Source organism: Acinonyx jubatus, chromosome D4 (assembly GCF_027475565.1).
Source record: "Acinonyx jubatus isolate Ajub_Pintada_27869175 chromosome D4, VMU_Ajub_asm_v1.0, whole genome shotgun sequence".
In the NCBI taxonomy this organism is placed as follows: domain Eukaryota; kingdom Metazoa; phylum Chordata; class Mammalia; order Carnivora; family Felidae; genus Acinonyx; species Acinonyx jubatus.
The window spans coordinates 8,057,092-8,067,020 of NC_069391.1; the positions used below are offsets into that span (position 1 = coordinate 8,057,092).

Sequence of the window (9,929 nt, forward strand, 5' to 3'; positions counted from 1 at the left end):
AGCAGGCCAAATTGAGCACTTCCTGCCCCAGGCTTTCCCACCTCGGGGAGTCCACCTCCGGTCCTGTCTGCCTCACTTCCTTAAGATCTCTTAGATCCCTTCTCTTCTCTCATCCTCTCGTCTGGGTCGATGCCATCTCTGTCCGGTCACCAGCTCCGACCACCTCTCCGAACCCCCCACCGGACACAGGTCCCAAGCCCTCAGTTCTCTATGCAGCGGCCAGGGACTTTAATGAATTGCACAACTGATCCTGCCTCTCCTCGCCTGTGCTTAAAACCCTTCCTGAGAACTCAGCCTTGGTCTCTTCCCTCCCGACCCTCTCACGTGAGCACCTCTCTGGAGTTTGTTTTGAATTCCCTTCCGGGAGGACCTCCCGAGGCCCACCCCTGACGTTGCTAGGCAGCATCTCCAGGACGCCCACAGACTCCGCCCCCCTGGCCACGCCTCCGGGGTCCCTGGGTTGTTAGAGCCGGGTAGAGGTTAGCAAACTTATGGGCGGGGGAGGCTGAGGTACGTCAGGGAGAGGACTTGTCAGGTTTCCGCAGGGGCCAGAGCAAGCCTCCCTCCTCCCAATCCGGAGGTCACGCAAGGGTTCCGCAAGTCCACAAGAAACCCCACAGGAACACTGTGACGCGGCGCCGCGGAATGAGTGGAGGCTCGGGCTCAGCCGCCGCCCCGCTACTTCCGCTCCTTAGGAGCATGGCTGCCCGTGGCCCGCCCGGGGATTGGACGCTGGGGACGGATGGCCACTGCGATTGGTCGAGGCCTGACTGACGTCAGGGCGCGGGGCCTACACCGTGAAAGGGGGCGACATGCGGCCAGACGGCTGCCGGCGAACTACGCTGTGGTTGAGTCGCGCCATGAGCGTGCTCACACTGGAACCCCGGCCCGCGGGGAAGCGGTGGCTGGTGAGTGGCGTCGGGGGCGGGGGCGCGGCGGCGTAGGGGCTCCTGGGCCCTAGCTAGCTCCTGTTCTGCCGTTGTCTCCAGACACCGTCCCCCAAATTCCTTGTCTCGGTTATCTTATCTAGAAAATGGGGCCAGTATTCTGACGGGCTGTAAGCTTCCAGGAACTCTGCTCCTGCTCCAGGCGCTCTGCCCACTCAGCTCCCGGGGCACTCAGCCTTCTGGCGTCTCCGGGGTTTCTGGCCCCCCTTCCTCACTCTACCCTGCCTTCCGTTTCCCTTTCTCCGGTTTGGGTCCCAGGGGGCGCTGTAAGCCAGAGGGCGGCGAGAGATGTCGCACCTCAGTTTCCCCGGTGCCGCCCGCAGGTGGCCGGTCTGGGGAACCCTGGACTGCCCGGCACGCGGCACAGCGTGGGCTTGGCGGTGCTGGGGCACCTGGCGCGGCGTCTGGGTGTGGCGGACACCTGGGCGCGCGACCGGCGCTGCGCGGCCGACCTCGCCGTGGCCTCGCTCGAGGATGCCCAGCTGGTCCTGCTTCGGCCCCGGCGGCTCATGAACGCCAGCGGGCGCAGCGTGGCCCGGGCCGGTGAGTCAAGGGCACCAGCGATGGGCCGGCCGGGAGGGCGTAGGGGCCAGAGAAGGGGTTCTGGGGCCGCGGTAGATCTCTTCACCTCCAGGTGCCTGTTGAGCTGCAATTGCTGCCTCTGGCCTCGGGTACTTAAGGGAATCTCAGTTTCTTTATATGTGAAATGGGGTCAATTGCGGCCCCTCCTCACGAGAGCCGTGAGTCGGGACAACGCCCTCTGGGCAGATGGGCAGTAACCGGGGCCACCATTTCCCTGTGCCAAGCGGAGCTGTTTGGGCTGACTGCTGAGGAGGTCTACCTGGTGCATGATGAGCTGGACAAGCCCCTGGGGAAAGTGGCTCTGAAGCTGGGGGGAAGCGCCAGGTGAGGCCCTGAGCAGGTCAACGTGGGCTAGGGAGGACAGCCTCCCAGTTGGAGTGGGGGTAGGAGTGCCGATCCCAGTCTCGGCAGGGAAGAGGGGTGCTCTGACCCCAGCCTGGGCTGGGAGGGGTGAAGGGTGCTGACCCAGGGAAGCACTAATTGTCCCTCCCATATCCCTTGAAGGGGCCACAACGGAGTCCGTTCCTGCATTAGCTGTCTCAACTCCCATGTGAGTCTGCCCCTTTGCCCTGCCCTGGGTGTGGTGGGCCAACATGGGGGCCTCCCGCACTGGGCATCAAAGCTCCCTGGGTCCCCCTCTGGCTCCCCCACAGGCAATGCCGAGGCTGCGGATAGGCATCGGGCGCCCCGCCCACCCTGATACAGTGCAGGCCCATGTGCTGGGCTCTTTCTCCGCCGCTGAGCAGGAACTGCTGCCTCTGTTGCTGGAGCGAGCCACCGACATGCTCCTGGACCACATCCGGGAACGAAGCCAGCGGCCCTCGTTAGGCCCTGACCTCAGTGAATTCCTGCCTCCCTAACCACCATGCCCACACATCAGCCAGGTTCACAGAGGTGCCGTGCCAACCTGTGGTATCCACTTTTTATAGACCTCTTCTCTGGGCTGCCCCAGGCCACCTATAGATTAAAGAGAGGGGACTATGGCCACAATGGTCCACTTCTGGGATGGGGATTGGTCTTCTCTCTGTGTTTTACTTGGAAAGTAGAGAAACTTCAGGAAGACTAAACTTTTTGAACCTTTTCGGAGAACCAGAGGTGTGAGTCTGTAAAATTAAAGATGCGGCATGGAAGCTGAGGCCTCCTCAGGGGATTCCCACGCTTCCCCTGCCAGCGGAGGAGGGGCCGACAGGGTCTAGCAAGCCCCCCTCCCAGGTGATGCGTGGGCGTGCCTTAGCCCACAGTGAGGCCTTGCCACCCTTTTCTTTGGCCCATTTTACAGATGGGGAGATGGAGGCTTAGAGGGCTCCATGCGGCTGCAGTGTGGCAGAGCTACATGATCTGTACCCAGGGCTGGCTGCCATCTTGCCGTGCCTGGGGCCCTGGCACGCTTACCTCAGGGCTGCTGTGCACCCGGAAGGTTCCCACACGGGTGGTGTGTGAGAGCAGCCTCAGGTCCTCGGGGTTAGGTGGGATGTGGGCCCGTCGAGGCACCAGGCCCAGGTCCCCTGGCTGGTAGGGTGTGATGCTGGATGGCGGCTGACGCAGAGACCCCATCTTGGGTGGCTGGGTGCCAAGCTGGCTGTGGAGAGAGGACTGGCATCACCACCTGCGTTTCCTAGTTGAGGACACTGAAGTTCAGAGAGGCTTTGGGAAGCCAGGGTTCTGGCCCAGGGTCAGCTGAGAACAGCCCTTGGACAAACAAATTCCACAGCTGCTTCTGAGGTCATACAGGGTCACTCACTCACCTGCCCTTGGGTGGGCTGTGGGCCTGGCTCTCCTGATTGAGATACACAGCCAGCCGGGGGCTGAGGACCACGGCTGAGCTGAGCACGGCCAGCACTTGGTGCAGCATCTCCTTGAGCTGCAGTTGGAACACGACATCAGAGTCGCTGTCCTCCTCATCAGGTTGCATCTGCCGGTCGAGGGTGGGGATGGGCCCGCGGAGATCAGGCTCATAGTGACCCCGACACCCACCTCTGGGAAACACCCCAGAGCCCCTTTTCTCCAAGTTTACCCTGGCTGTGGTGGGATACCCATTCTCCAAATGAGAAGCCTGAGGCACAAGGCCTTCCAGGGCCTCAGAGAGGGACTCCAGCAACTTGGAGACCTTCAAGGGATCTATGAAGTACACAAATCAGGAAAGGACTTGCCAGGAGTCTCTCGGGGGGAAAGGCAGCGGGGTGGGTGTTGGGGGGGCTCTGGCTCTGGCCCTGGCCCAGCCTTCTCCGGGTGTCCTGGTTATCTCCAAGCAGTGTCTGACGTTGGCTCACTCCCCCCGCCCCTTTCACCCACTTGCTGTCACCTGTAGAACGTCCTGTAGGATGAAGGTGGCCTGGGCCAGGGCTGCCTCCAGATTTGCCCGAACCTTCTGCTCTTCAGTCAGCTCCCGCTGTAGCTGTTGTGCCTCAGCCTGCTGCCTCTCCAGCTGCAGGTTCAGCTGGTCTCTCTGACTCCTGGGCCCAGGACCAGGACGAGTCAGCCACCTCCCTGCACTCCCTGCACTCGGCGGTTTCTCTCTAGCCCCCAGGAGCCCTCATCCAGCCCCAGGCCTCGATGCCCGTTGGGAAAGGGGAAGTCACCGGCCGGAGTCAGGTGGCCCAAAGGGGATGGCCTCAAGCTCGGCCCCCCTCGCTCCTGCCGCGTGCCCCTCCGCAGGGCGCACCTCAGCGTCTGTGTGTCCTGCTGCAGCTGCCGGAGGCCCTGCTCCAGTTGGCTCAGCTGGAGGCGCAGCTGCTCGGCCTCCACTGTGCCCCGCTGCTGCTCGCGGCACTTCTCGGTCAGCATGAGGATGATCTGCGGGTGCGGGCAGGTGGCCATACCCTGGCCCCTCTGTGGGCCCTCAGCCTGCCCCCCCTCCCCCAGCTCCAGACTCCCCCAGAGCTCACCCCCTTGTACAGAGAGGCCAGCCAAGGCACTGGGGGCCCAGCACCATCTCTGGGCAGAGCCCCCAGTGGCCCGGGGCAGGTCCCGCTTCAACAAGTTATGGGGGCTTTCGACCAAATAAATAAAAACCAGAGGTGCGCCCAGCACCCAGGACCCCCCACAAAGGACCCTGTCCCGTTGCTGCTGCCTCCCTCATGAGTTGGCTCCAGCCCCAGACCCAACCCTGCCGGGCTGTGTTTGCCCTGAAGCAGCACCCCTAGGGTTCCCGCCTGCTTTATGCACCAAATGCCCTGTGACAAGGTCCTGGCAGGCACACCTTACGGTGGCCTCTGCTATGCCTGGCCATGACCTTCTGGGCGTTCTCCAATAGATCCAGCTGTTTGCACAGCTCGTCTCGGGTGCCCTTTAGCTGCTCGTTCTCCTGTAGCAGCTGTGCACCTTGCCGGGATATCTTGGACAGCTGCAGGGTGACCGTGTTGTTCTCCACGATGGCCCGCTTTGTCGTGTCCCACATCTGGCTAGTGGCCACCTTTCGGTACTCAGTGGCCACCAGGTTCACGCGCTGGATGATCTCCTTCCTCAGTCTAGTCATGGGTGGGAACGAGGGGGTATCAGGCGGAGTGGGCACAGGCATTGCCCTCCCGTGTGGGGTTCCCCAGAGCGCTTAGGGCCGCCTCTATGCTCTATCTCCCAAAAGGGGCAGGGCTCCAGGTAGAGCCCCTGTAGACCCTTTGGCATTTTGATCCATATCAATGTATTATTCCCTATTAAACAAATGTAACTCAAGTCATGAAGAGTGGCAAGAGGAAGTCCAAGGATTTCCAGTCCCATGTGAGGGCTAGAGCTGGGAGCTTATCTATTTTTTCCACCCCTCCTAACATCACCAGCCAGGATTCTGAGGAGCAGCAGGATGGGGAGTCCCTGAGCTAGTGCAGTCCCCCCAGTTTGAAGCTGAGGCTCCGAGGCCTGAGCTTGGCGTGGCCTCAGCACCCAACCTGCCCACCTGTCCTTGTCCAGCACAGACTTCTTCTCGAGGTTGTACACGTAGTCCTTGTAGTCACTCTCCTGCTTCCGTAGCTGGTCTTCCAGTGTCGTGAACTTCTCTGTGAGCTCCTCTTTCTGCAGCCGGAACTCTTCCAAAGCCGCCAGCTTCCCCCCTGCCCCACCGCAGGGCACGGGCCCGGTGAGGGGCCGCCTTGGGAGGGCAGCGATGGCCTTGCGCGATGCCCCTCCCTCCCCCCTTCCTCCAAGTCCTCCTGCCCTCCCTGTGCTTCTCAATCCAGTAAGGCCAGACCCCTGTCCCTACGAGATGCTATGCTCCGTCCTGCCCTCATTCATTGTCTTCATCTGAAACACCGTCTCTTCCCCACCACTAATCTTATGAAGCCTCATTCACGTTTCGCCTCTTTGGAAACGCCTCCCTTGACCTCTATTTTCTGGAAAGTGACAGTGACAACAGCCATTGAACTTGAACAGCTTCTCTGGGCCAGGCACTACTGCTGTCCTTAAGCCTCAAAAAAAACCAATAACCAAAAACCAAAAAAAAAAAAAAAAAAAATGCCAGCTGGGTGACCTTGGGCAAGACACTTCAACTCCTTGAAGTGCTTCCTCACCTACAGACGGGGCGGGGGTTGATAGTATTTCCTGCCTCGGACGATGGCTGGGACAATTACGGAAGGTCATGTGTGGGAAGCAGCACATAGCTGCTGTTCCTCAAGGTGGACGTATCATCCCCATTTCCCAGCTGAGAAACCTGAAGGTCTGGGAGAAGTGCTTGCCTAAGGCCACAGAGTTAATGGTAGAGCTGGGATTAGAGCCCGAAGAGCAAGAGCGTTGGCTTCCCTGCCCCCGTGGTGTGTGCCCCAGCCTCGCCTGCCAGTCCCCTCCTCACCAAGGATGATGTTCTCCGTGGTGAGCTGGTCCTTGGTCTCCTGGAACTCATGGCGCACCTGGGCTAGCTGTGCCTCAAAGGCGTCCTTTTCTACCTCCTTGGCCAGCTGCAGGCTTTGCAGCTGCTCGTTGAGGTCAGTGATCTCGTCTACCTTCTGGTTGAGTGTGCGCTTGAGGAAGGCCACGATCTCCTTCTTGTTGTTGGCCAGCTGCTCAAACTCCTGGCGGAACAGCTTCTCCTGCACGGCTAGTTCATCCCACTTCCGCTGGTACCTGAGGGGGGTGCAGGGCAGAGGTCTAGAGAGTGAGCAAGCCAGGCCTCCACGCAGCTGGGCCTGCTCCCCTGGGTCTTCCCATAGGGGGGCATTCGAGGTTCCTCACTGGGAATCCAGCCTCATCTCCCACTGTGCCCCCTGATCTGCACTTAACGACCGTAGCCAATGCCTGTGCTCAATGCTGTACATCCATTACATCACCAGAATGTAAGCTCCACCAGGCCAGAGCCTTTGTTACACTCACAGCCGTGTTCCCAACACCTAGAACAGTGCATGGTACATAGTAGGTACCTGGTGTGTATTCATTGAATCTGTGAGGAAGTGGGTACTATGATAATTATGCCCATTTTGCAGATGAGGAAATGTAGGCTCAGAGGGTTGAAGAAACTCCTAGTCAGTAAGTGGTGAAATCAGAATTTGAACCCAAATCAGTCTGATCCCAAAGTCAGGGTTCTTAACCACAATGTTTACTGTTGCAGTTGGCCAGCTCTGCACCCTCCCTAACGCGTCCATGCTTTGCGATCCGAAATCTTTGCACCTGCTGTTTTCCTTACCCTCGTCTGCCCGGTGAACCCTGGTGGGCCTCCTCAGTGGAGCCTTCTTGAACCTAAGCCCCATTGTGACCCTCTTTTTGGTGCCCTCCTGTTAAGTGGGCCCTTGTTTAGTCAAGACCCGAGGTCATATGTGTCTTACCCACTTGGCAGACCTCTGACTTCTGTATTCTTGGGGTCTGACAAAGGGACTCGGCAAACAGTAAGCACTTGACAACTGTCTTCCAAATGCATTTTTCCCAAATACATTCCATCTGGTTTCTCAGCTTGAGGGAAACGTGAATTTTTAGAGAGTATTATATAAATGATTTACTGGTTTCCAGTGGAATAATTTGTAGAAGTTGTTTGGAAAGCTGCTTTACTTCATTTATTCAACATCTTTGTTTTAATATTTATTTTTGGGAGAGCACAAGTCGGGGAGGGGCAGAGAGAGGGGGACAGAGGATCTGAAGTGGGCTCTGCACTGATGGGCTGCCAGCAGCAAGCCGGATTGGGGTTCAAAGTCACGAACTGTGGGATCATGACCTGAGCTGAAGTCGGACGCTCAACTGATAGCCATCCAGGTGCCCCTATTCAACCAACATCTTCTGAAGGGCTGCTGCTTACAGGGCATTGGGGAGTGCAGAGCCGAATGACTTGCTTTGTGGAGGAGGGAGCAGTTTGGCACAGGGAGGTCAGGAGGGCCAGGGCTCCCATCCTGGCACCTCCTCTTCCTGGGAGTGACTTCCCTCTCTGAGCCTCAGTCCCTCTGCCTGTACAATGGGGATGGTCAGGACCTCTCTCCTGGGACTGTTTCAAGGACACAGTGAAGCGCCAGCACAGGACCCACCTGTGGGACTCAGCGTTGGCCGTGAGTATCTGCAACATCATCTGGGGAAGAACTGCCTGACGGTCATGAAAGGGGTTATTTATTTATTTATTTATTAGAAAGGGGTTTGTCTTTTAAGGGTCACCCTGAGACTGGGCTAGTGCATCATAACTAGGAAGAAAGTAGTTTTAAAATAAGAAAAATAAGCAAGTGAGCATGTCTCAGAAGAGGTACAGACCCTTCCCACACACAGTTCCATCTATGTCATGCAGCCCTGGGGAGACAACCCTCCTTTACATTTGGGGAAACTGAGGCCCAGCGTGAAAAAACACCTGGGCTCAGCAGGTGGGTATGTCAGTGGTGTACACAGTGCAGGGAATCGTAGCGCAGGCGTCATGGGAGTGGGAGAGGTGGTGGGAGGAAGGACGTGTATTCTACCCACCTGCCAGGGGGCTGCCATTTTCAGTTCATCCCACCGATTGAAGTCTGTCCTTTTATAAAGCACGTGATCCCATGGTGCAGGAGTGAGGCAGGCACGAGCGGTGCTTGCCTGGGGCAGGGTTGCCAGTTTAGCATTAGGGCCCCAGGACTCTGGGAGCTGAGATGGGTGAAGTCAAATTGTGAAGCCTCTCAATGTTACTTAGGAGGAAACTGAGGCTGGAGTCTAGAGGCCAGAACACAGGCCTCGGACCCCCGGAGCGAGCCTGCACAGCGGTCAGCTCTGAGCAGGGCTTCTGACCCAACAGGACCACCCTGACTGCCTACCCACCGGGCCAGCCTGTCCTCCAGGTCTCGGATCTGGATGTGGTAGAATTCTCGCATCTCCTCGCCTAAAGGCGTTTCCACAGGCTTGCTGGCCATGCTGGCATCCTTCTTGCCACCTTTCTTCTTCTTGACCTCGGGCTCCTTGGTCCCCTTAGTTGCCTTCTTTTTGGGAGCCATGGCTGGTGGCAACCACTGCCCCAGGGCCCCTTTAAGAAGCCAGGTGGTTGCTAAGGAAGTTGGTCCCATACATAGCAACAAACTCAGGGAGTGAGGCAGATCTTAAAGGGACCCTGCCCTCTTCCTGGCAAGGTTGGGCACTAGCAACCAGCCTCCCCCTCCGAGGCCAAGCACCGACAGAGGCTGTAGACTGGGTTGTCTCAGATCATGGCATCTCAAAAATCAGGATGCCAGGCTCTTGGGGCACTTTTTTGGACTCTGGGGAGACCTCTCCTTCCCCCGGGTGGAAATGTTACAGTGGGTGAGCCCTAGAAACCACTGCCTTGCCTCACTGTGCCAATCAGAGAGGGGGACTTCCCCAGAGTCCCCCAGAACGAGAAGACAGTCAACCGGCTCCCAGGCCAAGGAACCTCTCTCCTGAGGCCTCTGAGACCATGCTGGGATCTCAGGATGACCCTGTTCAGAGACTGGCTCCGTGTTCCACAAGGCTCAGTGGAAATGCTCCATCTGCCCCAAAGTGTCTGTTAATTGTTGCAAAGGCATACAGTGAATAGAGAAACATTCAGGAAAATCTACTAAATCCCTGCAAGAATGAGGGTGGTATTTGAGCAGTGACCCACCCCCTTATCTGCTGGAGTTGTGTTACTTTATTTTGAGACAGAGAGAGAGAGAGAGAGAGACAGAGCATGTGGGTGGGGGAGGGGCAGAGTGGGAGAGAGAATCCCAAGCAGGCTCCGCACAGTGCAGAGTCCGACATGGGGCTTGAATCCCGCTGTGAAATCACCACCTGAGCCGAAATCAAGAGTCGATGCTCAACCAACAGTCACCCTGACGCCCCACTGCTGAGGTTTAAGAAAAAATGTGTATTTGTTCTTTGCCCCTGGTTTCTGGCAGAGGACCTAAAACCCTCCAAATTTCCTAAATGAGACAGTATCTTTTGTTATTCATAACAAACCTCTTGCTGTGCCTGAGTTTATGGTAATGAAGGGACTGTGGGTGGGGGACAGCCTCAGGATGGGGGGCTAGTCACCAGAAAGACCAAGCACATAAT

General features: G+C 57.9%; 2 protein-coding genes across 6 annotated transcripts; one reads left to right on the top strand and one right to left on the bottom strand.

The window, feature by feature from the left end:
• Window positions 1-547: 547 nt before the first annotated feature.
• On the top strand, window positions 548-2,618 carry PTRH1 (peptidyl-tRNA hydrolase 1 homolog). Of its 3 annotated transcripts, none has more exons than XM_053204581.1 (5): window positions 552-908; window positions 1,250-1,490; window positions 1,754-1,853; window positions 2,034-2,079; window positions 2,183-2,618. In XM_053204581.1, exons 1-5 carry the CDS (start codon window positions 813-815, stop codon window positions 2,387-2,389), a joined length of 690 nt encoding a protein of 229 aa, XP_053060556.1. In that variant the 5' UTR covers window positions 552-812; the 3' UTR covers window positions 2,390-2,618. The 3 variants fall into 3 exon arrangements, 2 of the variants coding, with proteins under 2 accessions (XP_053060556.1, XP_026890985.1); XM_027035184.2 differs by having other exon boundaries at window positions 557-908; window positions 1,271-1,490; XR_008290923.1 differs by lacking the exon at window positions 2,183-2,618 and having other exon boundaries at window positions 548-908; window positions 1,250-1,853.
• CFAP157 (cilia and flagella associated protein 157) lies at window positions 2,489-9,525 on the bottom strand. Of its 3 annotated transcripts, XM_027035182.2 has the most exons (9): window positions 8,706-9,507; window positions 6,304-6,575; window positions 5,416-5,569; window positions 4,729-4,996; window positions 4,192-4,322; window positions 3,832-3,982; window positions 3,275-3,441; window positions 2,922-3,108; window positions 2,500-2,632 (listed from the first exon to the last, which is right to left on the bottom strand). In XM_027035182.2, the coding sequence occupies exons 1-9, from the start codon at window positions 8,945-8,947 to the stop codon at window positions 2,561-2,563; spliced, it is 1,644 nt and encodes a 547-aa protein (XP_026890983.1). In that variant the 5' UTR covers window positions 8,948-9,507; the 3' UTR covers window positions 2,500-2,560. The 3 variants fall into 3 exon arrangements, 2 of the variants coding, with proteins under 2 accessions (XP_026890983.1, XP_053060554.1); XR_008290921.1 differs by lacking the exon at window positions 3,275-3,441 and having other exon boundaries at window positions 2,489-2,632; window positions 8,706-9,516; XM_053204579.1 differs by lacking the exons at window positions 2,500-2,632; window positions 3,275-3,441 and having other exon boundaries at window positions 2,905-3,108; window positions 8,706-9,525.
• Between the last annotated feature and the right edge of the window lie 404 nt (window positions 9,526-9,929).